The sequence below is a fragment of the Oncorhynchus tshawytscha genome, linkage group LG12 (assembly GCF_018296145.1).
Source record: "Oncorhynchus tshawytscha isolate Ot180627B linkage group LG12, Otsh_v2.0, whole genome shotgun sequence".
In the NCBI taxonomy this organism is placed as follows: Eukaryota; Metazoa; Chordata; class Actinopteri; order Salmoniformes; family Salmonidae; genus Oncorhynchus; species Oncorhynchus tshawytscha.
Genome location: NC_056440.1, coordinates 61,257,764 through 61,284,321, shown reverse-complemented (window position 1 = coordinate 61,284,321; position 26,558 = coordinate 61,257,764). Strand labels below are relative to the sequence as shown.

The 26,558-nt window shown below is 43.1% G+C and overlaps 3 protein-coding genes across 4 annotated transcripts in view; 1 reads left to right on the top strand and 2 right to left on the bottom strand.

Annotated features, from left to right (window-relative positions):
• Positions 1-1,465: 1,465 nt before the first annotated feature.
• tpcn2 (two pore segment channel 2) lies at positions 1,466-19,361 on the bottom strand. Its single transcript, XM_024439982.2, has 24 exons — positions 18,869-19,361; positions 14,992-15,047; positions 14,786-14,862; positions 14,291-14,468; positions 14,027-14,143; positions 13,790-13,896; positions 13,428-13,500; positions 13,058-13,157; positions 12,899-12,964; positions 12,730-12,794; positions 12,513-12,622; positions 12,351-12,432; positions 12,143-12,229; positions 11,862-11,981; positions 11,558-11,746; positions 11,098-11,147; positions 9,834-9,933; positions 4,519-4,590; positions 4,303-4,376; positions 4,048-4,153; positions 3,547-3,629; positions 3,039-3,120; positions 2,842-2,933; positions 1,466-2,097 (listed from the first exon to the last, which is right to left on the bottom strand). The coding sequence occupies exons 1-24, from the start codon at positions 19,005-19,007 to the stop codon at positions 2,022-2,024; spliced, it is 2,301 nt and encodes a 766-aa protein (XP_024295750.1). The 5' UTR covers positions 19,008-19,361; the 3' UTR covers positions 1,466-2,021.
• LOC112263572 (7-dehydrocholesterol reductase) overlaps positions 18,452-26,558 on the top strand; it is a 23,922-nt gene continuing 15,815 nt past the window's right edge. Inside the window, exon 1 of one of the 2 annotated variants that reach the window (XM_042330861.1) lies at positions 18,452-18,556. In XM_042330861.1, coding sequence (XP_042186795.1) covers positions 18,505-18,556 — 52 coding nt within the window. In that variant the 5' untranslated portion in view covers positions 18,452-18,504. Of the gene's footprint in view, positions 18,557-18,686; positions 18,710-26,558 lie in introns of those variants that run through there. The other variant, XM_024439985.2, reaches the window with a different exon arrangement.
• nadsyn1 (NAD synthetase 1) overlaps positions 19,577-26,558 on the bottom strand; it is a 13,307-nt gene continuing 6,325 nt past the window's right edge. Inside the window, exons 14-21 of the mRNA XM_024439983.1 lie at positions 26,291-26,459; positions 26,015-26,150; positions 25,624-25,730; positions 25,323-25,454; positions 25,150-25,219; positions 24,553-24,681; positions 23,761-23,937; positions 19,577-20,011 (exon numbers count right to left, since the gene is read on the bottom strand). Of these exons, the coding sequence (XP_024295751.1) occupies positions 19,973-20,011; positions 23,761-23,937; positions 24,553-24,681; positions 25,150-25,219; positions 25,323-25,454; positions 25,624-25,730; positions 26,015-26,150; positions 26,291-26,459 (959 nt within the window). The 3' untranslated portion in view covers positions 19,577-19,972. The remainder of the gene's footprint in view (positions 20,012-23,760; positions 23,938-24,552; positions 24,682-25,149; positions 25,220-25,322; positions 25,455-25,623; positions 25,731-26,014; positions 26,151-26,290; positions 26,460-26,558) is intronic.

Genomic DNA, 26,558 nt, shown 5'->3' with positions numbered 1-26,558 from the left:
GCCTCATCTGGGATGCCTCTGGCTCTGCCTTCACTGCAGTGGTGGGATCTAGATAGAACATGGCTGACATATTGGCAAAATTGATGGAAGCTTCAACCTTTTAAGTTTAAGTTTTAAGTTAACTTCCTGCAATTCTGCACATCTTGCCATGGGCGTAGATAAAATGTTTTTGTTTTTAATATGATATCTGATGATCAATGGGATCCACGCCGGTTGGTAATTCGACCATGCTTACTACAAGTTTAGATAGCTGGCCGATAAACTAACTTACCAATAAATAAAAAACATGTCATGGGGTAATTGTGTGACTTCTGATGCACAACCAAATCTCCAAATTGCATCTTGGGTATTCTATTATTCTAACTCTCAAAAGTAAGTTCAGACCCCGACTGAGTCCCCCCCCCAAAAAAATAATAATTCTAATTGGTCCGCTGGCCTACAAAAGTGGGCCCCCGCCAGTTGCCCATCCCTGTTCTAGAATGTAGAACTCACTACTCTGAAAAGACTCAAAGAGAAGGGTCCAGATAGCCCTACATAGGCTAGCTAGCCTACATCATATCTCAATGGTCTGTCATATTGTCATGCAATGGGCTTTTAACCTGATATGTCCCTACATTCTATTGTGGTTGTGGTAAGGTCTTGCACGAGCCCAAACTCACCAAGAGGAAAAGCAAACAAATAGTGGGAGGAGAGGAGGTCAGAGCTTTGATGTCAGGCCCTCTGGAGGTTGGCTTGTTTGCCTTTGTCTGTTTCCAGTAAACATGATGCTTGAGTGTGTGGGGTGTGGAGTGTCAACACCAGTGTGTGTGTGTGTTTGTGCACTCTATTAGCATAGAACCACAGAACAAACCCCAGGGACAATGCCTAGAACGGTGCCATGCCTTGATCACCGTAATTACCTTTTGGATTGCATTTTATTATGATGTTGTAAAACGTGCTATTTTTATTATTCACAAAAACATGTTTCTCCCACTGCCCTTCAGGTAGAATAACAGTTCTCCTTTCCATTCTATACCATGCCATTCCGCAGTGTGAGCAGGATTCCTCAGTCAAGACTTGCATGCCCCGGGGAGAGCTAATTACCCTTATCTGAAATGACCATCACCAGGATGCATCAGCAGGAAATCTTCATTTAATCTTAGCACTAACTAGCCTGGCCTGATGAGTGTGGAAGAGGGAGACATCAGTTGGTGCTTATGGTCGGGAAGACCCGAGGGTCTCAGAAAACACACAACGCCGGCACCTTTCAACTGATTGCAACAGTCAGGTAATTATGTAACTTCAAGATAGTTAAATAAAGGTTAAATAAAAAATACAAATAAAAGATGAAATTGTAGCTGTAGCTATCCAAGAGAGATTTTACCTAATGCATAAAAACAACAAAGGCGGGCCTTGTCTAAAATTTGTTTTACACATTTGAAATAATAATTTCCACCCATGCTAAACACATATTTCATAATTTATATCAAGTTCACTGAGATTTCTTTATTTAGCTAAAAGCACAAATATAAAATGCATCCCATGTTTCCCCCTGTACAGCTTTCTTTTTATAAATTGCTTAAAAATCCTATTTACATTGCAGATAAGCAAAAGAAACAGCTTTCATGACAAATATCTGAATAAAAACTAGTCCTTTCCCCTTTTTACTCCCTATTAAATCATTTCATTAAGAACAGAGGTGTATTTTGTTTTGTTTGATGGCATATAGTGATTGCCATCAAACGAAAGTGATAACAGACTTAACATGAACAAAACGCTTAGCAACCTAATCTTTCAAACTCACTTTTAAAGGAACGGATGCAGGGAGAGAGGCATTTGTTCAGTGGTTTGAGTGCAAAAACATACAAAATGTGACAACATAGGATGAATCAGAATTGAGAGAGCACTAACAATATTGTCCCTTTTGAGTCCCTGACATTCACACAGAAATACGTGATAGCCAGTAAAGGCCCTGTTTATTTTGGATTGGCACAAGCCTGGTCGGACGTAGGGTCCAATGGTGTGTGAGGGGTGAAGGGTCATCAGCTGAGATGCAGGTGAGGGTGCTGGTGGAGTTGGGTGACCAGCTCCTCCTCTGTAGGCTCCTGAATTTGTTCTCTGGAAGAAACAGTGCAGTTTTAAAGACAGGACACGAAACTGTGTCAAGAGACACACAGCGAGTTGAAGCGGAGCACGCTCATGCAAGCGGCTGCTGTAGTCCACAACGTGCATTTAGGGACGGGCATTAAAGGTTGCTCTTCTGACTTGCCCCTGCTAAACATATCAACCACACCTTCAGCAAATATTTCAGCGACATGCGTTTAGTTAAGTGGCTAAAAAGGTGGGCAGATGTTTTTGCTACCAATTATATTAGTGATGGGGTACAAATTGATACAGTTACATATCGCAATATTATTTGTGACGATATTATCTCGATACTTTTGACTAGTAGCGATTTTTTCCCCCCAAAAATGCTAGTCGGCTGTACCTGCGCCTAAACACCTAAGCTGTACCTGCGCCTATCCTATATAATGCATTATCTAGAAGCTAGGTCACAAAGAAATACATGCCCTTTAAGAGTTTGTTATCAGAAAACTCCCCAGACACAATTGCCCAGATAAATGTGAGTGAAATGTGAGTAGCCAAAGAGCATGGTTTAAGGCAGTGCCTTTTGATGCTAAATGACGTACAGCCAAAACATTTGACTGCATTCACAGAGAACTGGCAGAACCGCTGACAGTCAGGGCATCCCCGTTGGTGACTGGGATAGGCCTAAAACCAACACCAAATAGTAGGAATATGCAGCCGCCCAGACAACAAACAGAAGCAAAAAGCCAGAGCGGAGTTAAAAAAGCAACCTACCTGAACATGAGCTGGACAGTGGTCTCATAGCCTGTTCGCTCAACGTCCGCCACTGAACATGTGACACTTCGGTCCCACTTATAGATGAAGTTCTTTCACATAAAACGGAGGATTCATTGAGCTTACATCTTTTCAGAAAACATCTTGCACTTAAACTACAGTAAGTACAAATCAGGCCAGCATAAGTTGATACATACCTCCAAGATGAGAGCCACAAACAAGTTGACCCACATGACAGAGGAGGTAAGCCACCAGGAGACAAAGTAGACCTTGGACCACCTGGGAGGAGAGAAGAAACCTGATCAACTGTTTACATGGACACATAACCATTACCCATAATCATCTGTTTTACAAACGGAGCCCCATGCACAATTAACTTGTCTTCATCCTCTTTAAGCAGGGCAAATAACGATCGTGAACTATGGCCCCACTCCTACATGTATTTTCACTGTTACTAGCCTTGTTCCTGAGTTGGGTACAAAAGCTTATTTAACCAACCAAACAGTTGCAATTCTTTAGGGAACAACTGAAAATAGATAAATATTATGAAGTGGGAGCTCACTAAAGTAAGGTTTGGCCCAAAATGAAAAGGACTGATGTGCTTCACCGTCAACTGCTGCCCTCTAGTGGATAGCGAAACTAATTGCAGCGTCTGACAGTTGGATCATAAGAATCATGTACGGATTTGTATTATTGTTGGCTTACTCTGTGGTGTATCTGGTGTAGGCATCCATAAACACCTGCCAGTTATTCACCACCATGATGTTGTAAAGGAGGACGAGGGAAGACTGAGCAAAACCGAGGGAGAGGAGAAAGAAATCACTGGTTAGTGTCCACTCTCTCTCTCTCTCTCTCAAAATTTAGACACAATTTAAAGATTCCTTTGATTGATCAGGACTGAAATGTCAACATATCCACCAATGGTATTTTACGGGTGTCTTTTAAAAGTTACTTCAGTGCATTATCCCCTTGAAAGGTTACCCGCACAACACTAGCCTTCGCAGTCTGAGCCAGTACACATGAGTCACAGATAGAATGACAACCATGTGTTTTACAGTTTCATTCCCTCCAAAGTCTATTCTCATTAAACCGGTCTCTTACAACAGTAGACAGAATATTCGCCTTGAGCTAAGCCTCCCCTGTGTTCTCTGTCTATGATTCTACTTCACGGGCTGGCAGAGCGAGGGACAAGAGAAGGGCACCCACAGCAAAGTCGTCAAAGTTGTTTGGCCAGTAGCCCAGCTGCTCGTAGGAACCACACTCCATGGTGAAGTTAATGGTGATGTTCTCCATACTGGAATTGGACATCACACTGTAATGTATACGTACAAAACAACTTCCAATTACCTCACGCAGTAAACACATTAAAACAGCCATATTAGCTACTGTATGAGGCCATTGCTACTTTCGATGTTTGTGAATAGTGTACAAGCGTTCAAATACATCATTGTCAAAATGTACCTCATCTTCCCTGGAGCTGTGATGGCTCCCTGGAACAGCCAGATGCCAAGGACAGCAAACACATAGAACACCACCTAAAGAACAAACAGAATGTTAGCTGTGATAGGGAATCCATGATGTCCAGCAAACAGACGCCTAGTGTATGGAGATGCATTTAAAATGACTAGCTGGATGAGAGAACGAAAGAGAGAAAAAAAGTGTCATTGTGTCACTCACCACTAGTATTCCTGCAAAAGCTCGGAGGTTTTTCACCAGGTCAACCAAAGTACTCGCTACAAGGGCCATCAGCTAAAAGAGGCATTAAAACATAAGGATTACTATTTTTTATATATTGTAATACCAACATGCATAACCAGAGATGATAAAGACATTGGCTGTACTGGCATGAATTTACAACAATAAAACTCTATTGACAATAGAGTACACCTTTTCCAAGATGGCGTAGCAGTAAGTCGTCCTGTCTCGTCGTGTCCCTTGTATATATCGTCTATTTTTCGTTTTTTACATATTTTTCTTCAAAAACATTTTGCTAAACCTAAGCTTCCAAATACTTCCAAATACTCTCCTGCAACCCGCCTCACCCAATGTAGCTATTTTTCCTAAAGTATTTATATTTACTTCGGAACCGGAACCCCTCAACTGAAGCTAGCCGGCTAACCACCAGCTATGCTAGCGGTCTTCAGCTAACCGGTCATCAGCTAAGCTAACCTTTAGCTCGGAAAGCTCTCGCCAGCTCGAACAACGCGACTCTAACCAGAGCATAACGGACCTATTTATTTTTTTTCATCCCTGGATTCCCACCGCAAACGGAACATTTCAGCTGGATCTTCACAACTAGCTATCTAGCTAAACCGCAACCCCGGATGATTACTCCTGGCTAGCGCTTCCACCCTCTTAGTGTGAAGCTAGCCCGGCCAGCGCACCTGTACTACCACCGTAGCATACTCCTGGGCTACAATACCCGGGCCCACGACCGGCCTATCGATGTCACCGCATGAAGAGGAATAAACAGACTCACCCCATCGCGACGTCCCCTAAAGGCCAACTCTCTAGCCCTCGCTATCTCCCTGCTTGCTAAACTCGGCCTGCTAACTGCTAGCTTGTCTAGCCCTGGTCCGCTAACTGCTACCTTGTTTAGCCCGGGCCTACGAACTGTTAGCTTGTTAGCACAGGCCTGCTAACTGCTAGCTTGTCTAGCCCGGGCCTACGAACTGTTAGCTTGTTAGCACAGGCCTGCTAACCGTCTGAATCGCCGCGTCCCAAACACTCACCGGACCCATATTTACTTTCTATCTCTTCTTGATTTTTAATCTGTTTATACCTTTCCGGAAACCTGCCTCACCCAATGTGATACGGAATCGCTATTATTTTTAATTTTTAGAACACACTCAAGAACCTCCAGAAGTTAACCAGCTAACTAGCTACAAGCTATTTAGTCATTGTTAACTTTTTTCAACCTGGATAACACTCGCCAGTCCAGCTTCCCTGCCCCATCCACCGCTGCCCCCTGGACACTGATCTCTTGGCTACATAGCTGATGCACTCTGGACTGTCCATTAATCACGGTACTCCATTCTGCTTGTTTATGTTTTATCTGTCGGCCCCGTTGCCTAGTCAACGCCATTTTACCTGCTGTTGTTGTGCTAGCTGATTAGCTGTTGTCTCACCTACTGTTTAAGCTAGCTTTCCCAATTCAACACCTGTGATTACTGTATGCCTCGCTGTATGTCTCTCTCAAATGTCAATATGCCTTGTATACTGTTGCTCAGGTTAGTTATCATTGTTCTAGTTCACAATGGAGCCCCTAGTTCTACTCTTCATACCCCTGATAACTCCTTTGTCCCACCTCCCACACATGCGGTGACCTCACCCATTACAACCAGCATGTCCAGAGACACAACCTCTCTCATCATCACCCAGTGCCTGGGCTTACCCCCGCTGTACCCGCACCCCACCATACCCCTGTCTGCGCATTATGCCCTGAATATATTCTACCATGCCCAGAAACCTGCTCCTCTTATTCTCTGTCCCCAACGCTCTAGGCGACCAGTTTTGATAGCCTTTAGCCGCACCCTCATACTACTCCTTCTCTGTTCCGCGGGTGATGTGGAGGTAAACCCAGGCCCTGCATGTCCCCAGGCACCCTCATTTGTTGACTTCTGTGATCGAAAAAGCCTTGGTTTCATGCATGTCAACATCAGAAGCCTCCTCCCTAAGTTTGTTTTACTCACTGCTCTAGCACACTCTGCTAACCCTGATGTCCTTGCTGTGTCTGAATCCTGGCTCAGGAAGGCCACCAAAAATTCAGAGATTTCCATACCCAACTATAACATCTTCCGTCAAGATAGAACTGCTAAAGGGGGAGGAGTTGCAGTCTACTGCAGAGATAGCCTGCAAAGTAATGTCATACTTTCCAGGTCCATACCCAAACAGTTCGAACTACTAATTTTGAAAATTACTCTCTCCAGAAATAAGTCTCTCACTGTTGCCGCCTGCTACCGACCCCCGTCAGCTCCCAGCTGTGCCCTGGACACCATTTGTGAATTGATCGCCCCCCATCTAGCCTCAGAGTTTGTTCTGTTAGGTGACCTAAACTGGGATATGCTTAACACCCCGCCAGTCCTACAATCTAAGCTAGATGCCCTCAATCTCACACAAATCATCAAGGAACCCACCAGGTACAACCCTAACTCTGTAAACAAGGGCACCCTCATAGACGTCATCCTGACCAACTGGCCCTCCAAATACACCTCTGCTGTCTTCAACCAGGATCTCAGCGATCACTGCCTCATTGCCTGTATCCGCTACGGAGCCGCAGTCAAACGACCACCCCTCATCACTGTCAAACGCTCCCTAAAACACTTCTGTGAGCAGGCCTTTCTAATCGACCTGGCCCGGGTATCCTGGAAGGACATTGACCTCATCCCGTCAGTTGAGGATGCCTGGTCATTCTTTAAAAGTAACTTCCTCACCATTTTAGATAAGCATGATCCGTTCAAAAAATGCAGAACTAAGAACAGATACAGTCCTTGGTTCACCCCAGACTTGACTGCCCTCGACCAGCACAAAAACATCCTGTGGCGGACTGCAATAGCATCGAATAGTCCCCGGGATATGCAACTGTTCAGGGAAGTCCGGAACCAATACACGCAGTCAGTCAGGAAAGCTAAGGCCAGCTTCTTCAGGCAGAAGTTTGCATCCTGTAGCTCCAACTCCAAAAAGTTCTGGGACACTGTGAAGTCCATGGAGAACAAGAGCACCTCCTCCCAGCTGCCCACTGCACTGAGGCTAGGTAACACGGTCACCACCGATAAATCCATGATTATCGAAAACTTCAATAAGCATTTCTCAACGGCTGGCCATGCCTTCCGCCTGGCTACTCCAACCTCGGCCAACAGCTCTGCCCCCGGCAGCTCCTCGCCCAAGCCTCTCCAGGTTCTCCTTTACCCAAATCCAGATAGCAGATGTTCTGAAAGAGCTGCAAAACCTGGACCCGTACAAATCAGCTGGGCTTGACAATCTGGACCCCCTATTTCTGAAACTTTCCGCCGCCATTGTCGCAACCCCTATTACCAGCCTGTTCAACCTCTCTTTCATATCGTCTGAGATCCCCAAGGATTGAAAGCTGCCGCAGTCATCCCCCTCTTCAAAGGGGGAGACACCCTGGACCCAAACTGTTACAGACCTATATCCATCCTGCCCTGCCTATCTAAGGTCTTCGAAAGCCAAGTCAACAAACAGGTCACTGACCATCTCGAATCCCACCGTACCTTCTCCGCTGTGCAATCTGGTTTCCGAGCCGGTCACGGGTGCACCTCAGCAACACTCAAGGTACTAAATGATATCATAACCGCCATCGATAAAAGACAGTACTGTGCAGCCGTCTTCATTGACCTTGCCAAGGCTTTCGACTCTGTCAATCACCATATTCTTATCGGCAGACTCAGTAGCCTCGGTTTTTCGGATGACTGCCTTGCCTGGTTCACCAATTACTTTGCAGACAGAGTTCAGTGTGTCAAATCGGAGGGCATGCTGTCCGGTCCTCTGGCAGTCTCTATGGGGGTGCCACAGGGTTCAATTCTCGGGCCGACTCTTTTCTCTGTATATATCAATGATGTTGCTCTTGCTGCGGGCAATTCCCTGATCCACCTCTACGCAGACGACACCATTCTATATACTTTCGGCCCGTCATTGGACACTGTGCTATCTAACCTCCAAACAAGCTTCAATGCCATACAACACTCCTTCCGTGGCCTCCAACTGCTCTTAAACGCTAGTAAAACCAAATGCATGCTTTTCAACCGATCGCTGCCTGCACCCGCATGCCCGACTAGCATCACCACCCTGGATGGTTCCGACCTTGAATATGTGGACATCTATAAGTACCTAGGTGTCTGGCTAGACTGCAAACTCTCCTTCCAGACTCATATCAAACATCTCCAATCGAAAATCAAATCAAGAGTCGGCTTTCTATTCCGCAACAAAGCCTCCTTCACTCACGCCGCCAAGCTTACCCTAGTAAAACTGACTATCCTTCCGATCCTCGACTTCGGCGATGTCATCTACAAAATGGCTTCCAACACTCTACTCAGCAAACTGGATGCAGTCTATCACAGTGCCATCCGTTTTGTCACTAAAGCACCTTATACCACCCACCACTGCGACCTGTATGCTCTAGTCGGCTGGCCCTCATTACATATTCGTCGCCAGACCCACTGGCTCCAGGTCATCTACAAGTCCATGCTAGGTAAAGCTCCGCCTTATCTCAGTTCACTGGTCACGATGGCAACACCCATCCGTAGCACGCGCTCCAGCAGGTGTATCTCACTGATCATCCCTAAAGCCAACACCTCATTTGGCCGCCTTTCGTTCCAGTACTCTGCTGCCTGTGACTGGAGTTGATAAAAGTTGGAGACTTTTGGATAAAAGTTGGAGAAAGTTGGATAAAAGTTGGAGACTTTTATCTCCCTCACCAACTTCAAACGTCAGCTATCTGAGCAGCTAACCGATCGCTGCTGCTGTACATAGTCTATTGGTAAATAGCCCACCCATTTTCACCTACCTCATCCCCATACTGTTTTTATTTATTTACTTGCTCTTTTGCACACCAATATCTCTACCTGTACATGACCATCTGATCATTTATCACTCCAGTGTTAATCTGCAAAATTGTAATTATTCGCCTACCTCCTCATGCCTTTTGCACACATTGTATATAGACTCCCCCCTTTGTTTTCTACTGTGTTATTGACTTGTTAATTGTTTATTCCATGTGTAACTCTGTGTTGTCTGCTCACACTGCTATGCTATATCTTGGCCAGGTCGCAGTTGCAAATGAGAACTTGTTCTCAACTGGCCTACCTGGTTAAATAAAGGTGAAATAAATTTTTTTTAAAAACACCGAAATAGAGCAAGTCAAGCAATAAACCATTTCCACCACTAGGTGGAGCCAAATACAACATATATAATGGTCTTATCACATATATTGAAAATGATGGCACTAATACTACCCAGCGGCACCACTTCCTCACCTTGATATCAGGGATGATTCGGAGGAAGCGGACGACGATGAGCATGTTGACCAGACGCACCATCTCCCACAGAGACATCAGACCACGCGACGCTGGGTTCCTGGGACAACCACACAACACAAAGGTGTATTCAATCTCACACTGCTACTTAGTTTCTTATCTATCATCGTTCATCCATTCCGAGCATTTTATTCAGTAACTCTCTTCCTCTGCTATGTTTATCACTATGTAACATCTCTTCATGTCCTTGTTTCAGACCATTCCCATGTACCTACGTGTGTGTGTTACTCCTTCCCCCCCCTTTATTTTCCTTTTTTCACCCTTTTATTTAACTAGGCAAGTCAGTAAAGAACAAATTCTTACAATGACGGCCTACCCCCAGCCAAGCCCAGACAGCGCTGGGACAATTGTGCACCACCCTATGGGACTCCCAATCACGGCCAGATGTGATATAGCTTGGAATTGAACCAGGGACTGTAGTGACACCACTTGCACTAAGATGCAGTGCCTTAGACCGCTGCGCCACTCGGGAGCCAACAATTCTTCACTATTGTTACTGTATATATAAGTGAGCACCATCCTTCAAGACAATTTCCTTCTACAGAATGTATTTGTTGAGTGAGAGATATGACCAAAGGTAACACTCTTCCTTTGTAGTGTTTTACTCAGTAACACTCTTCCTCTGCTATGTTTATCATGTCCCATCACCATGTACCATATTTATATGTCCATGTTTCTATTCCTGTTTTCAATCATTCCCATGTACCATATCTATATGTCCATGCTTCTATTCCTGTTTTCAACCATCCCCATGTACCATATCTATATGTCCATGTTTCTATTCCTGTTTTCAACCATCCCCATGTACCATATCTATATGTCCATGCTTCTATTCCTGTTTTCAACCATCCCCATGTACCATATCTATATGTCCATGCTTCTATTCCTGTTTTCAACCATCACCATGTACCATATCTATATGTCCATGCTTCTATTCCTGTTTTCAACCATCACCATGTACCATATCTATATGTCCATGTTTCTATTCCTGTTTTCAACCATCCCAATGTACCATATCTATATGTCCATGCTTCTATTCATGTTTTCAACCATCCCCATGTACCTGTGTGTGAGTGTGTAAACCAAATTACTCTTTCATCACTATTGTAACTGTATATACAATTGAGCAACATCCTTTAAGACAATTTCATTCTACAGAATGCATTTGTTGAGTGAGAAATATGACCGAAGTGAAGACACCAACCATTTAGGAAATGGAAGCCTGTAGGTGGCAAAAATGGTGATCTGAAGGACCTGTAAAAAAATATATTAAAAAATACTTTCAGTTATATTACCAAGACAGAAATAGGCTTAAAGGGGCAGTATGTAGCTTTTGGGGCGACCCGACCAAATTCACATAGAAATGTGAGTTATAGATTTGAGAAGCGGTAGACCCATTCTGTGTGTGCTTTTTCTATGCTCCCCGTTAAGTTACATTTTAGCGTCTTTTTTCTTTCGGTTTTGTACACTAGCTTCAAACAGCTGAAAAAAAAACAATATATTTGGTTATTGAAAATAAATTTCAGAGCAGTTTAGATTGTACAATGATTCTCTACACACACTATACATTGTCAAACTGAAATTAGGAGAAGCATTGAAATGGTCGAGTGATTTCTACATATTGCACCTTTAATATGTTTCCTGTCATTTTCAGAATATCTTACCAGAAGGCAAAATGTGAGAAGACCATCAAAGATGTTGTTTCTGTATGACAGGTAGCCTCTCCACCCAAAGGCTAATATCTTTAGACTCATCTCCATCAGGTAGTATAGAATAAAGAAGCAGTTAATAACTTCCATGTAGTAGTCATCCCGCTCTGCAATGGACTTCTCGGAGTCAAGCACCAGTATGGTCTGCAACACACCGAGAGAGAAACAGAGAGACCAAACAAGTTGAGCCTCGGTCTAATATGCTGAAAAAACAAACAACAGGCACGACATACTGTCTGTGAGAAGGTCCTGGACTTACACAGATGCACATGACATTGGCCAGGGCCACGGCGTTGCCCACTATCATTACATAGTAGTGGCTGAAAACCAACTGAAGCTTCAAAAGGAGTGGAGAGTTGTACTCTGGCTTTGGAGGGTGCTGCAGGAGAAAGACAAAGAAGACTCGTCAAATCATACAGGAGCAATCCAGCTATCATTTAGGTAAAATAAGCCAGTTTAGAACCAACAATGAAGTTCATCCAAAACATTAACATTGATCCGGTGAAGAAGCACAGAGTAGTTAATGAGCTGTGGCCCCACCTCTTTGATGCGGTCCTTGTCCAGCTCATCAAAAAGACCCCGGAAGGCCTCCCACTGGATGCAGCCATCTGACAACTGCTGCAATCTCTACAGGAAGAGAGAGACATATAGGGAGAGAGAGAGACAGGGAAACAGGCAAATTCAAAGGGAGTTATATTCAAATGTTTATCCACATGTTCTAAAGATTTGCACTGTAGTCTTTTCTCACCTTGATGATGGCTTGTCTGTAGTAGGACTTCATTTGTACCCTCGCCATGACCTGCAAGGAGGCATCCACCCGCACACGCTCTCTGGGAGGGACAGGATGTAAGGCCATTCAGTGTGTGTTTGTGTGTGTAGGGCTTAAGGGTAAGAGAATGAGCAGTCTTACACATGCTCCTCTGAGTGTGTAGCGTCCTGACTCCTCCCCTGGCAGGACATGACCTCAAAGGCAGCTCTGACGCCTAGTCTCCTCCTTAGGATGGACGCCTGGACAGACATCTGCCACAAGAGAACAGTTTCATCATGATATTCTATGGGGTTTACGCTGTACCTTAAAATGCTCTGATATTTAAATCATATCAGTCCAGTGCCAGTCTTAAACTCACCAGCAGGTATCCCCTGAACTGGTTGTAAATGATGGCAGTTAGTAAGTTCATCAAGAAGTAGGTCCCTGGAAGCAGTAAATAGTACAAATTAACAACAGACTGTATTACCACTCAATCTGTTTCATATTTCCCTTGTCCCTGAACAGTTCATTTGGTGGCTAGCTCTTACCAAAACCACTAAAGAGAATGAAGAAGATGGAGTATCCTCGGTTTAAGGAATAGGCTGGAATCATCACTGTTAAAAACACAAAGACAACTTTAGGTGGAGTAGACAGCAGACAGCAGGAAATATATGTTTAATTCATTATGACCTACACAGTGAACTTACCATCAGGGTTATTGGCTGTAGTGAGGAGCACCAAGAGAGAGGAGAGAGACGTGGGCAAGTCTCTGAAGTAGGTCTCCCACTCCCCGTTGTGCTTTGGGTTCTAGGGACAAAACAGAGATAATACGGAGATACTTAACTCCCTTATAACAACAATGTTAAATGGACATCCATTGTGCTTCATCCTGGTCATGTGGGGGTGAGTTTCTGTACAGGTCTCTATTCAGGCAGTTGTAATTCTACACATCTACAAGCTCTGTTAAAGCCGGTACCCCCGAGTGAATAAAACAATTGTGAGGTAAGGTAAAAGGGCATGTTCAGGCTTGAGAACTGGGCGTCAACAGTACAGCCAGCAGGGTGGAACAGAACATACCTCTCCTTTAGCAAAGAGCAGCATGCCAATCATGGTGAAGAGGCAGAGGTGGAGGGCCAGGAGCAGGATAACACTGGGAGGTAAGTGAGAGGGGAGTGGTGCATTAGACACACACCCCTGCAATGACAGTCAGGCCTATATACATGTACAAGTAGATTAAGGTGCCCTCTGCGGGTCTCACATGTACTGAAACAAGAGTGAATCATGTATCAGTATATAACCCTACATATACCCTACAAAGCAGTTTTAGGGAACTATGTATGTGATAACAGAAGTGAGAGTATTTTGAGGTTGACGATCATTGTAAAGCTGTGAAGTGAAGATATGAGATTGAACAAAGTGTTGGTGTTTAACACAATTACCTGGCTATCTCTGGGAGAGTCCTCTTGATGCACTTTAATGTTTTCTTCATCAGGGAGGAGTTTTGAAGGAGGAAGAAGGGTCGAATGAGTCTCCTAACTCGTAAGTTCTGACATCGAACAACAAAGGGAAAGAGCAATATTCCATTTGAGTCTTTGTATTGTAAATGATGTCTTTATCAACTGTCAAGAGACATGTTACAGAGGATGTATAAACCAATATTTGGAATATGATCTCACCTGATCACAATACATGCTCAACGTCAACGTCCAATCAATTACAGATGCTGAGACGGCCAAGATGTAGACAATCAACCACTTGCATTTCCGGAACTCGTCCCAGCCAATCAAATAGCTCTAAGGACAATAGATTAAGCTTGAGCCATATAAATATATTTATTGCAAATAAAGACACAAAAGGGATGTTCATGTACTTTGAGATTTCTTGTTGCCCATCTACTCTCTTCCCCGTTGACATTGTCAGAAACATGGCCTGATGGTTACCTTGGTAGTGAGGTCAATGGCAAAGATGATGAGGCAGACAATCTCTATGCCCTCTGTCAGGCCACAGGGGGGCTCCCAGGGGGGAGGTCTGAAGCGGGGGTCTGATGTGTAGGAGAAAGACGAGGGCCTCTCGATGAAAGCCAGCATCAAGACGACCGCAATAGTCAGGCCCAGCCCCCTGAGCAACACAGAGAGTCGTTTAACAATGACACAAAACCCGCGAGAGGGTTTCAAACTGAGAACGGGAAGGGTGATGGTTGGCTTCACCGTCATAAAGTGCTCTTCTCACTACACTTAACCACAGAGGAAGCTAAGACAGGACAGAGTTAAGTCAGCAATGACTGACGACAATACTGAATACTGCACATTGCAGTGAGATGCAGTGCAGAGAGGATATAAGGATTGGCTTTAGAGGATAGGACAAATATAAGAATAGAAACATGCAGAACAATCCAGAACAATATACTTTGACTCATCACGACAGTAGGGGCTTACCATTGCCATAACCTGGAGTAGTACCACCTGTACAGACGTAACGAGTTTGTATCCACTCTATGATTGATGGATCGGTACTGTAGAACGAGAAACACATGTCATTGTTTTGAAACCGCAGTTTAGGGACAGTTCATAATCAAGTCATACAAATAATATATTTCAATCAGTTACAGCGAGAGTTCACACAAAGGATATATATGTTTCACCTGTATGGCGTCCTCAATAAACACAACAGCTTGCTGGAGGTAGAGATCCACATCACCTGTGTAAGAGGAGAGGGAAATGATTCAGCAAGTGATGTGAAACAATAGTTTTTCTCAAGCAAATGAAGTCATACTTTGTGTTGGTTGAAAACAAAACATTGAAAACAAACCTATCGACCTATCTGTAGTTTTTCTCAAGCAGAATAATAAACCACAACCAAAACCTTGCATCTCATGCTCACCTTTTATCAGTGGCCACTGATTATACAACAAAAACAGTACTGACTGTTCCACAGAGGTCAAAGTCTGAGCACGTATCCTAATCCTATGATAGGCCTGTGTGCATGTGTTTGCAATAAAGTTCAATACTAGCGTGTCTGAATTCATCTTAATCTTTCAAATATTCCAATTGAATTATAACCAAGTCTGGATGGATAGTGTGCTTCAAACATCCCTCGCCAAATCAGATTAAATTAGCTACTGATTCCAGGCATTTTTCCACAGACCTGATCACACATCTAAATGTCAACTGAACTCTCTTTCACTTACTGGACTATCACTTCAATTCAATTATTATTTTCAGTTTGGGTCTACAATAATATATCACATTCATACAGCTATTTTGATCTGTGTCAAGAAGCCATATTATCTCCTGGATTTGTCTTTGTCCCCCTACAAATGAGTGAATTTGGCTAATTCAGCTAATTCAGTTAGTCGGGAGCTTCATGAAATGGGTTTCCATGGCTGAGCAGCCACACACAAGCCTAAGTTCACCATGCACAATGCCAAGTTTTGGCTGGAGTGGTGTAAAGCTTGCTGCCATTGGACTCTGGAGCAGTGGAAATGTGTTCTCTGGAGTGATGAATCACACTTCAGCATCTGGCAGTCCGACAGATGAATCTGGGTGTGGCGGATGCCAGGAGAACGCTACCTACCCGAATGCATAGTGCCAACTGTAAAGTTTGGTGGAAGTGGAAGAATGGTCTGGGGCTGTTTTTCTTGGTTCAGGCCAGGCCCCTTAGTTCCAGTGAAGGGAAATCTTAACGATAGAGCATACAATGACATTCTAGACAATTCTGTGGTTCCAACTTTGTGGCAACAGTTTGGGCAAGGCCCTTTCCTGTTTCAGCATGACAATGCCCCCGTGGACAAAGCGAGGTCCAAACAAAAATGGTTTGTCGAGATCAGTGTGGAATAACTTGACTAGCCTGCACAGAGCCCTGACCTCAACCCCATCGAACACTTTTGGGATTAATTGGAACGCTGACTCTGAGACAGGCCTAATCTTTGCCCGATCTCACTAATGCTCTTGTAGCTGAATGGAAGCAAGTCCCTGCAGCAATGTTCCAACATCTAGTGGAAAGCCTTCCAATAAGAGTGGAGGCTGTTATTGCAGCAAATGAGGGACCAACTCCAAATGAATGCTTGTGATATTGGAATGAGGTGTTTGACAAGCAGGTGTCCACATACTTTTGGCAATGTGCTCTTATTTCATTACATGACTGCCTCAAGCAAAAAAAGCTTTGTATGGGGTGTAAAGTAGAGCTGCACATCATCAGTAAAACAGGACGTTTGAAAAGGGCAGAGTAATCTAGTGCAGGGCCATCCTTGATCAACAGGACATAACACAATGTGGAGCTTGGCATTTCAACCTGGCTTCAGGGCAATTCATAGGATTTGGGCTGTTTATTGTTTCCCTCCATTTAGTATGACAAGAATGATAGCTTCATTCAAATTCTCAACATACAGCTGAACTGTTTACCCAGAATCCCACTGCCTCTGCAATGTCACTCCACTGGTCTAACCTTTAAACGTACATTTTCCAGTCATAATACATGGTCACATGCATGTTTGATAGTATTTCCCTTTTCAGGTGACTATTATTTTCTTTACATATTTTGAAAGAACATGTCCTGCCCATAGAGCAATTGTTCTTAACCCAGACTGGATGACTCATATTAGACTTTGTTTCCCTCCACACTACCACTGCTGACTACAACCACATTATGTGTCATCACTCATCATGGCTGTCTCTGACAAGGGCAACTTTTCTCAAAATCAGTCCACAATATGCTGCCAAAGAAAACTTCCTTTCAACTTCCTGTCATCAAGTATCTTAAAGATTTTTTATAAACACATTGTGGACCACTCAAATAGAGTTTTGAGACATTAAAAACAATTGGTAACACTTTACTTGTAGCATAGCGTCATAACGCCTTACAACACGGTCATAACCATAACCATAACCACGACCTGTCATAACACTGTCATAACACATATTTATGTGTGTTGTGACATATATTACAATGTTTTATGGCTGGTTATGACACCTACTTAAGAGTGTTAAAACCCACAAAACCTACCACACAACATTGGGGTAGGCACACACCAAAATGGTCAATTTCCTGAAATTGACAATTGTATTACCATGGCAATTGCACATACATTGATATCAAACATGTGCCTACCCCAATGCTCTGTTGCTGATGACTTGCATGATTTCAAGAGCAGGACAGCATTTTTGACTTAAGACTGATATATGGTGATGTATGTGATAGGTCTCTAGACAGTATGAAATGATATATATATATACATACAGTGGGGTCCGAAATGATTGACAACCTTGATAAAATGAACAAAAATTACAGTGTAAAATAAATAATTTAAATACTGAGCTACATTGTATTCACAACAAATGGGGAAATGATATTACTTTATACAATGGCTCAGGAAAATATCATGTTTAACAGGTAATACCTTTTTTCTCAAAAAGGTAGGGCTACAAATGATTGACACCACTGTTTTCAATACCTCACCTCGCGGGATAATAGCTGTAGTACTGTTGTTGCCTATAACGTTACAATGCATGGGTGGATATTTACCTAGTAGTTGTCCACACCAACATATATAGTGATTAACAAACACTAGCTAGCTAACTTGGTACTGTAGTTAGCTAGCTACATGAATAGTTTAGAGCTAACGTTAGCTATATGTTATGAAAACGTTAAGAAAATAAGAGTTTAATGTGTTTGACAATGTGTGGATTCGTTAGCTATTGGTATGTAGCCTTAGCTTTTCGTGTGTCTTTCTTTAGCTGTATTACCCCATTGTTGCATAGTCTACTCTGATTTCTGTTCCTTACTTATATTTTTCAGAGAAAGTAGCTAGCTCATGCATCTGTATCCATTGTGCAGGTTAAGGCTTTGAGGGAGGCAGCCATAAAAAAAAACTTGGGAGTCTAACTTCCTGTGAGTGACCTCAAAGACAAATGTCCGGGCCTGTTTCAGCCAACTCGCGTCCAATTACAGTTGAATGACAATAGACAATAATTAATGTAATGATTCATCATTATTCTTTGTTGTTTTGATCTGAGATACGCATCACAGCATCAGTCCCATATCTCTGTTTCTTTCTCTCACAGATTGAGAAGGAATTCAGAAGGATTATAACCACCCGGCTTTCAGTCCACCTTCGTGGAGAAGCTGGATCATTACAAGACTGTTGTCATTGTTCAAGATGAGAGGTGCTGCAAAGAAGGAGATGCAGATCATCCTGGAAGTGCTACGGGGTATGCGCTCATGATAGTCACATTACAGTCAATAATTACATTTGGTTGACCGTAGTATACAACCATTTTAATTCCATCTCATGTCAGTGTAACACTGTCTAGACAAGAAGAGACTGGGTGATCAGCGGCCTGATCGTATACTTCGGCGAAAAGGTAGAGGACCGTATCATATGTCACATGTCACAACATGTCTAAATATGTGTAATGCCAGCGTTGTGAAAATATTATGTCAGTCATGACATGAAATGGTTATGACCGTGTTATAACATGTTATGAAGCTATGCTTCAAATATTGTGAACTGAAACGCTTACCTCCTCCGACACAGCAATACTCTGCAGCAACCGAGTAGGACAGACGTCTTGTCTTTGGGGATCCCTTTTCAAGGTGATCATTGTTGTCAGGGTGGGAGCCGTAGTTAATGCTTCCAGTCAGCAGTGGTTCCGATTCCATCTAGTAAATTTGACCTAACTAAGCGAGTGTAAACTTGTTTATGCGGCGCCTGTAACTCAGGTAAAACAAACTGAACCTCCGCCAAGTGTAAATGGCCAGTTTTAGTGAAGAGAATGAGAACTATACTGGAACTGTCAGAGAGACAGAAAACATGTTATGCTGTCAAAAACGTGTAAATTCGTTAAATCCATAGTTTTATATTTACAGACAGTTTCTCCACTTAGTTACGACTGTACGGGAAATCTGTTTTTAGGAAACGAACTCCTCCCTGTGTTCTCTCAAGTATCACTTTTCACCAGCGGGTGACTCACCGCGCCACTGAGCTATACCGCGCGTAACTCAAAAGTAGCCTGTCCTCAAAGTAGCTCTTAATTTAAAACAATGGTAGTCTACTTAAGGTCTAGTGGTAGTTTACTCTCTATTTTGTTAGTCAGCAGCTTTCTACGCGCCAGTAAAAGTGGTGCGTTAGAAGACGTTTCACACTTACTCGTTTTCGCTTGGCCATTTCCTTGGTAGTAAATGTTACCACTTAGACTCATGTTATACACATATTTGATAACAGTACAAAACAAGATAAAAACGTGTTTTATAGTAAAGCTGTACATCACTATTTCAATGAACAAGTGTATTGTATTTGAACCTGAGAGAATAGACTGTTGTGAATATTTTTAACATTGTTACTCCTTTTGACCGCCAGTTTAAACTGGCCTAGAGCATGTAGAACGATAACATAATTAATGCACATCATGCTGAACCACTGACACAAAATACTTATTTTGAATTACCCTTCCTTGTTAGAGTCTATAATACCAATCAATATCCTAAGTCTATTTTCAGAAATTAGAATTACTATTCAGTAAGAAGGCATTGTGTGTACAGTAAGAGTGTTTGGAGTTGCACTACAGTGTTTATTGTCACAGTTTAGATGAGTTCTTTGGGATGTTGCTCTGCCATTGGGATGAGCCTTAGTCGTGGTAGTCATTCCCAACCTCCATCTTAGACACCTGTGTATGAAATAATAATATTTATTATATTCAACCTTTATTTAACTAGGCAAGTCAGTTAAGAACAAATTCTTATTTACAATGACAGCCTACCCAAAGGCCTCCTGCGGGGCCGAAAAAATAAATAAATACACACACACACACACACACAACCGTTCAAAAGTTTGGGGTCACTTAGAAATGTCCTGTTTTGAAAGAAAAGGTCCGTTTTTGTCCATTAAAATAACATAAAATTGGTCAGAAATACAGTGTAGCCATTGTTAATGTTGGAAATGACTATTGTAGCTGGAAAGGGATGATATTTTATGGAATATCTAGATAGGCCCATTATCAGCAACCACAGTCTGTACCCGCAAACCACCAGTCTCAACGTTAACAGTGAAGAGGTGACTCTGGGAAGCTGGCCTCTTAGACAGAGTTGAAAAGTAAAAGCCATATATCAGACTGGCCAATAAAAAAAGATTAAGATGGGCAAAAGAACACAGACACTGGAAAGAGGAAGTCTGCCTTAGAAGGCCAGCATCCCGGAGTCGCCTCTTCACTGTTGATGTTGAGACTGGTGTTTTGCGGGTACTATTTAATGAAGCTGCCAGTTGAGGACTACAATAGCTACAATAGTCATTTACAACATTAACAATGTCTACACTGTATTTATGATCAACTTTATGTTATCTTAAAAATGGACAATTTTTTCTTCTTCTTTTCTTTCACAAACAAGGACATTTCTAAGTGACCCCAAACTTTTCAACAGCAGTGTATATACAGTGGCAAGAAAAAGTATGTGAACCCTTTGGAAATACCTGGATTTCTGCATAAATAAGTCATACAATTTGATCTGATCTTCACCTAGGTCACAACAATAGACAAATACAGTCGGCTTAAACTAATAACACACAAACAAGTATACGTTTTCATGTCTTTATTGAACACACTGTGTAAATATTCACAGTGCAGGGTAGAAAAAGTATGTGAACCCTTGGATTTAATAACTGGTTAAACTTCCTTTGGCAGCAATAACCTCAAACATTTTCTGATGTTGCGGATCAGACCTGCACAACGGTCAGAAGGACTTTTGGACCATTCCTCTTCACAAAACTGTTTCAGTTCAGCAATATTCTTGGGATGTCTGGTGTGAACTGCTCTCGAGGTCATGTCACAGCATCTCAAATCGGGTTAAGGTCAGAACTCCAGAAGGCGTATTTTCTTCTGTTGAAGCCATTCTGTTGATTTACTTCTGTGTTTTGGGTTGGTGTCCTGTTGCATCACCCAACTTCTGTTGAGCTTCAATTGGCGGACAAATAGCTTAACATTCTCCTGCAAAATGTCTCGATAAACTTGGGAATTCATTTTTTCGTAGATGATGGAAAGCTGTCCAGGCCCTGAGGCAGCAAAGCAGCCCCAAACCATGATGCTCCCTCCACCATACTTTACAGTTTGGATAAGGTTTTGATGTTGGTGTGCTGTGCCTTTTTTTCTCCACACATAGGGTTGTGTGTTCCTTCCAAACAACTCAACTGTAGTTTCATCTGTCCACAGAATATTTTGCCAGTAGCGCTGGGGAACATCCATGTGCACTTTTGCAAACTTCAGATGTGCAGCAATGTTGTTTTTTTTGGACAGCAGTGGCCTCTTCCGTGGTGTCCTCCCATGAACATCATTCTTGTTTAGTGTTTCAGGTATCGTAGACTCGTCAGAGATGTTAGCATGTTCCAGAGATTTCTGTAAGTCTTCAGCTGACACTAGGATTCTTCTTAACCTCATTGAACATTCCGCGCTGTGCTCTTGCAGTCATCTTTGCAGGACAGCCACTCCTAGGGAGAGTAGCAACAGTGCTGAACTTTCTCCATTTAAGGACAATTTGTCTTACCGTGGACTGATGAACATCAAGGCTTTTAGTGATACTTTTGTAACCCTTTCCAGTTTTATGCAAGTCAACAATTCTTAATCTTAGGTCTTCTGAGATATCTTTTGTTCGAGGCATGGTTCACACCAGGCAATGCTTCTTGTGAATGGCAAACTCAAATTTTGTGAGTGTTTTTTAGATGGCAAGGCAGCTCTAACCAAGATCTCCAATCTCATTGAATGGACTCCAGGTTAGCTGACTCCTGACTCCAATTAGCTTTTGGAGAAGTCATTAGCCAAGGGGTTCACATGCTTTTTCCAACTTACACTGTGAATGTTTAAATTATGTATTCAATATAGACAAGAAAAATTCAAGAATTTGTATGTTATTATTTCAAGCACACTATGTTTGTCTAATGTTGTGAAGATGAAGATCAGATCAAATGTGACGACCAAATTTAGCCGAAAAACAGGCAATTCCAAAGGGTTCACATACTTTTTCTTGCCCCTGTATATAAATATAGGACAAAACACACATCACGACAACACTACATAAAGAGAGACCTAAGACAACAACATAGCAAGGTGGCAACACATGACAACACAGCATGGTAGCAACACAACATGGTAACAGCACAAAACATGGTACAAACATTATTGGGCATAGACAACAGCACAACGGGCAAGAAGGTAGAGACAACAATACATCACGCAAAGCAGCCACAACTGTCTGTAAGAGTGTCCATGATTGAGTCTTTGAATGAAGAGATTGAGATAAAACTGTCAAATTTGAGTGTTTGTTGCAGCTCGTTCCAGTCGCTAGCTGCAGTGAACTGAAAAGAGGAGCGATCCAGGGATGTGTGTGCTTTTCGGACCTTTAACAGAATGTGACTGGCAGAACATGTGTTGTATGTGGAGGATGAGGGCTGCAGTATATATCTCAGATAGGGGGGAATGAGGCCTAAGAGGGTTTTATAAATAAGCATCAACCAGTGGGTCTTGCAAGGGGTATACAGATATGACCAGTTTACAGAGGAGTATAGGATGTGTCCTATAAGGAGCATTGGTGGAAAATCTGATGACCGAATGGTAAAGAACATCTAGCCGCTTGAGAGCCCCCTTACCTGCTATAAGGGGGCTCTCAAGTGATGCCTTCTTAATCTAGCATGGGTAGGATGGTCATCTGAATCTGGGTTAGTTTGGCAGCTGGGGTGAAAGAGGAGCGATTACGATAGAGGAAACCAAGTCTAGATTTAACTTTAGCCTGCAGCTTTGATATGTGCTGAGAGAAGGACAGTGCACCGTCTAGCCATACTCCCAAGTACTTGTATGAGGTGACTACCTCAAGCTCTAAACCATCAGAGGTAGTAATAACACCTGTGGGAGGAGGGCATTCTTCTTACCAAACCACATGACATTTGTTTTGGAGGTGTTCAGAACAGGGTTAAGCGTAGAGAAAGCTTGTTGGACACTAAGAAAGCTTTGTTGTAGAGCATTTAACACAAAATGATGGTGACAGGCAGTGTAATTTACCATGTTCCATGGACATTCACAATTCTTGTGAAATTAAATAAAATCTGATAAAGCCGTTGAGGAGGGAACAACCAAATGTGAGAGATCCACAGTAAAAAAAAAAAATATCCTGAGTGGCGCAGCGGTCTAAGGCACCGCATCGCAGTGCTAGATGCGTCACTACAGACCTAGGTTCTATCCCGGGCCGTATCACAACCGGCCGTGATCGGGAGTCCCATAGGGTTGCACACAATTGGCCCAGCGTCGTCCGGATTAGGGGAGGGTTTGGCCGGGGGTAGGCCGTCATTGTAAATAAGAATTTGTTCTTAACTGACTTCCCCAGTTAAATAAAGGTCAAATAAAACAAAATGTCATGTTGACTGTCAGATCCCCACCTGATTATCAATGGCTCTGAACTGCCAGGACCAGCGAGTGTTGTAGAGGAATGGCCTGAGGTCAAAGCGGTTGTCATCGGGGCCATAGCTCTCAGCGTGGTAGGATGGTGTCACAGTTGTCATTTTGTGTCGGTTCACAGAATACATCTGGAAAAAGTGTTTCACTTTGGCCGCCACCTGAAATGTCAAATGGTCAGAAGAAGTGTTATTCTCAAATCATAGAAATAGATAGCGTACACTGAATGTACAAAACATTATGAACAGCTCTTTCCATGACCGACTAACCAGGGGAATCCAAGGGAAAGCTATGATCCCTTATTGATATCACTTGTTAAATCCACTTCAATCAGTGTAGATGAAGGGTAAAACAGATTAAAGAAGGACCTTTAATCCTTAAAACAATTGAGAGACATGGATCGTGTGTGTGTGCCATTCAGAGGGTGAATGGGCAAAACAAAAGATTTAAGTGCCTTTGAACGGGCTATGGTAGTAGGTGCCAGGCGCACTGGTTTGTGTCAAGAACTGTAACACTGCTGGTTTTTCACGCTCAACAGTTTCTCGTGATCATCAAGAATGGTCCACCACCCAAAGGACATTCAGCCAACTTGACACTACTGTGGGAAGCAGTGAAGTCAACATGGGCCAGCATCCCCGTGGAACGCTTTTGACACTCAATATTAGGAAGGTGTTCTTAATGTTTTGTCCACTCAGTGTAAACATGTAGACTTTGTGTGACACAGAACACTATCATTGAGATAGTAAATGGTGTGCGATACAGAGGTGTAGAGTGACCTGTAGAGGGGAGAGGGCCTCCCTCCACGTGTGGATGAGTTTGCAGAACATGCTGTACGGGCCGCACTTGGAGATCTTCCTGAGCCGACCAATCACAGACAGCTCTGAGTATGTCATCCCCATATCAGACTAATGAGAGGGGGACACAGAGAGAGCAAGAGAGAGGACGACAGCAAGGAATAAGGAAGAGGTCAGATTACACCATAACTGAACAAACCATGTGCGCAGATGACATCCCTGAAGAGACATTAATTTTCCAAGCTTGTGAGGTGGTATATATATAGACAGGGGAAGTTGAGTCACACAGTCACAGAAGAAAAACATGGCGGGACAATAACAACAGTAGTCAAGCTGAATAGAGCTGAGGGTTTATGGTATGACTTTCACCTGTAAGTCTGAAATGTCAACTTTTCTTAATACGTATAAAGAACAGTCAATCATAGCAGTGTGTGCACAGTATGTGAGGAAAATAAATAAATCGAAAGAAAAATAAGTTGTCACTTCGTATGTGGTTGGCCCACACCCACAACGATCAACATAATCAGAGGGCTCAAGACCACATCTGGCTCCACTTGAGGTGACATGCTGACTCGTTACCTCATCAGTCTGCGACACCTGGCCGTCCGTCAGGGGCTCCAGCTCTGCAGTGGGAGGTGCAGCCATGATACTACAGAGGACATAAAGACAGTTGCCAACATGGTGAGTCTCCTGACTGACTGTTTTGTATTGTCCCAGAGAAGAAGACGGGATTGCAGAGCAGCGTGCTTCACCTTTTGAGGGCGGTGAGCTGGAACTGTTCGACACAGTACTGCAGGAAGCTTTTTAGGTCTGTCTTACTGATGCCTCCAATGGGATTGATGTCAGCACTGGAGCAGTCATACTTAGTGAAGTAGCCAGTGAGACTGCAGAATAGAGGGGTATTGAGGTGTAGGTCAAATACAGAGAGGGGTCCATACAGAGAGGGATCATACACCTTTTGTACTTTTCTGTTGGACTGAAGCAGATAGCACATAGTTAAAAAATAAAAGAAGAAAAAAAGAGAAACATTGACATTCTCTCGTACTCACTAACCTCTCATCCACATTGGCTGAGCCAAGGACTAGGAGGCCACCAGGTTTCCCCTCAGCCCACTGACTGAGCTGAGCAAAGAGATAGGCCAGAATCATCCTGATTCGGGCCTGGAAGGGACAGGATAGTGGATAAGGGTTTCATACAATTCACACACCACACAATTGCTTACTCAGATCAGACCGTTTAACTGGAACATGATAGTGTGAGGATTGTGGTGAGCATGTGTGAAAATGCAAGTAAATGGTGCGATTAAAGAGAAATGCAAGCGAGGGGAAAAGCTCTGCTCATCTCAGAAACCATTTTTAAAATTAATTTTGCAATAACGGGTTTCTGCTTTGTTGAAGTGTTTCAGGTAACACCTGAACAATGTACTCCTTGACACTCAACCCACCTGCACATTCTGTAAGGCAAGGTTTTCTCTTGTGCTTCCACCGTTAGCACGGAACTGGGGACACTTTCCCGTAACCATGGAGAAGATTCCCAGCATTCCTTTCACTGCCATGTCGATGTTGAGGTTCATGTGTGAGCTGAATAAACAAGATAAATACAAAGGAAAATAACTTTAGAAGAAAAACATAAGGTGAGATTTATAACAGATGTGAGTCTCATTGTGTTCTAGTTTGTTAGTCTGCAACTGCCCAACTATGATGGGGCCAGTGACACTCACCTGCCAATCTGAGAGGCCAGGTCTTTGGCCCTGTTACGGGTTCCTTCTGAAGAGTTCTCACTGGCCATGTAGCAGGTGGTAAAGATGCGTCTGCACAGCTCCCGTGGGTCCCGGGGGGTGTAGGACCCATCATTCACTACCCGTTGAACATCCTCCAGCACCTGGGTGTCTGATACAGGGAGAGAAGAAGCTGAAGCTGTAGTGACAAACTCTGAATGCAATGTCAAACTTTAGAATAGGAGCCATGTGCTTTTGTGTCACACAACAA

What these genes read in the sequence shown, in the direction of transcription:
- tpcn2 (XM_024439982.2), bottom strand. Translation starts at nt 19,007, where the DNA reads ATGGAATCGGAACCACTGCTGACTGGAAGCATTAACTACGGCTCCCAC. An exon ending in TTATTGAGGACGCCATACAG is followed by an intron (nt 14,863 to 14,991) that starts GTGAAACATATA and finishes CTCGTTCTACAG; the next exon opens with TACCGATCCATCAATCATAG. An exon ending in AGGCTTCCATTTCCTAAATG is followed by an intron (nt 9,934 to 11,097) that starts GTTGGTGTCTTC and finishes TGGTTGTCCCAG; the next exon opens with GAACCCAGCGTCGCGTGGTC.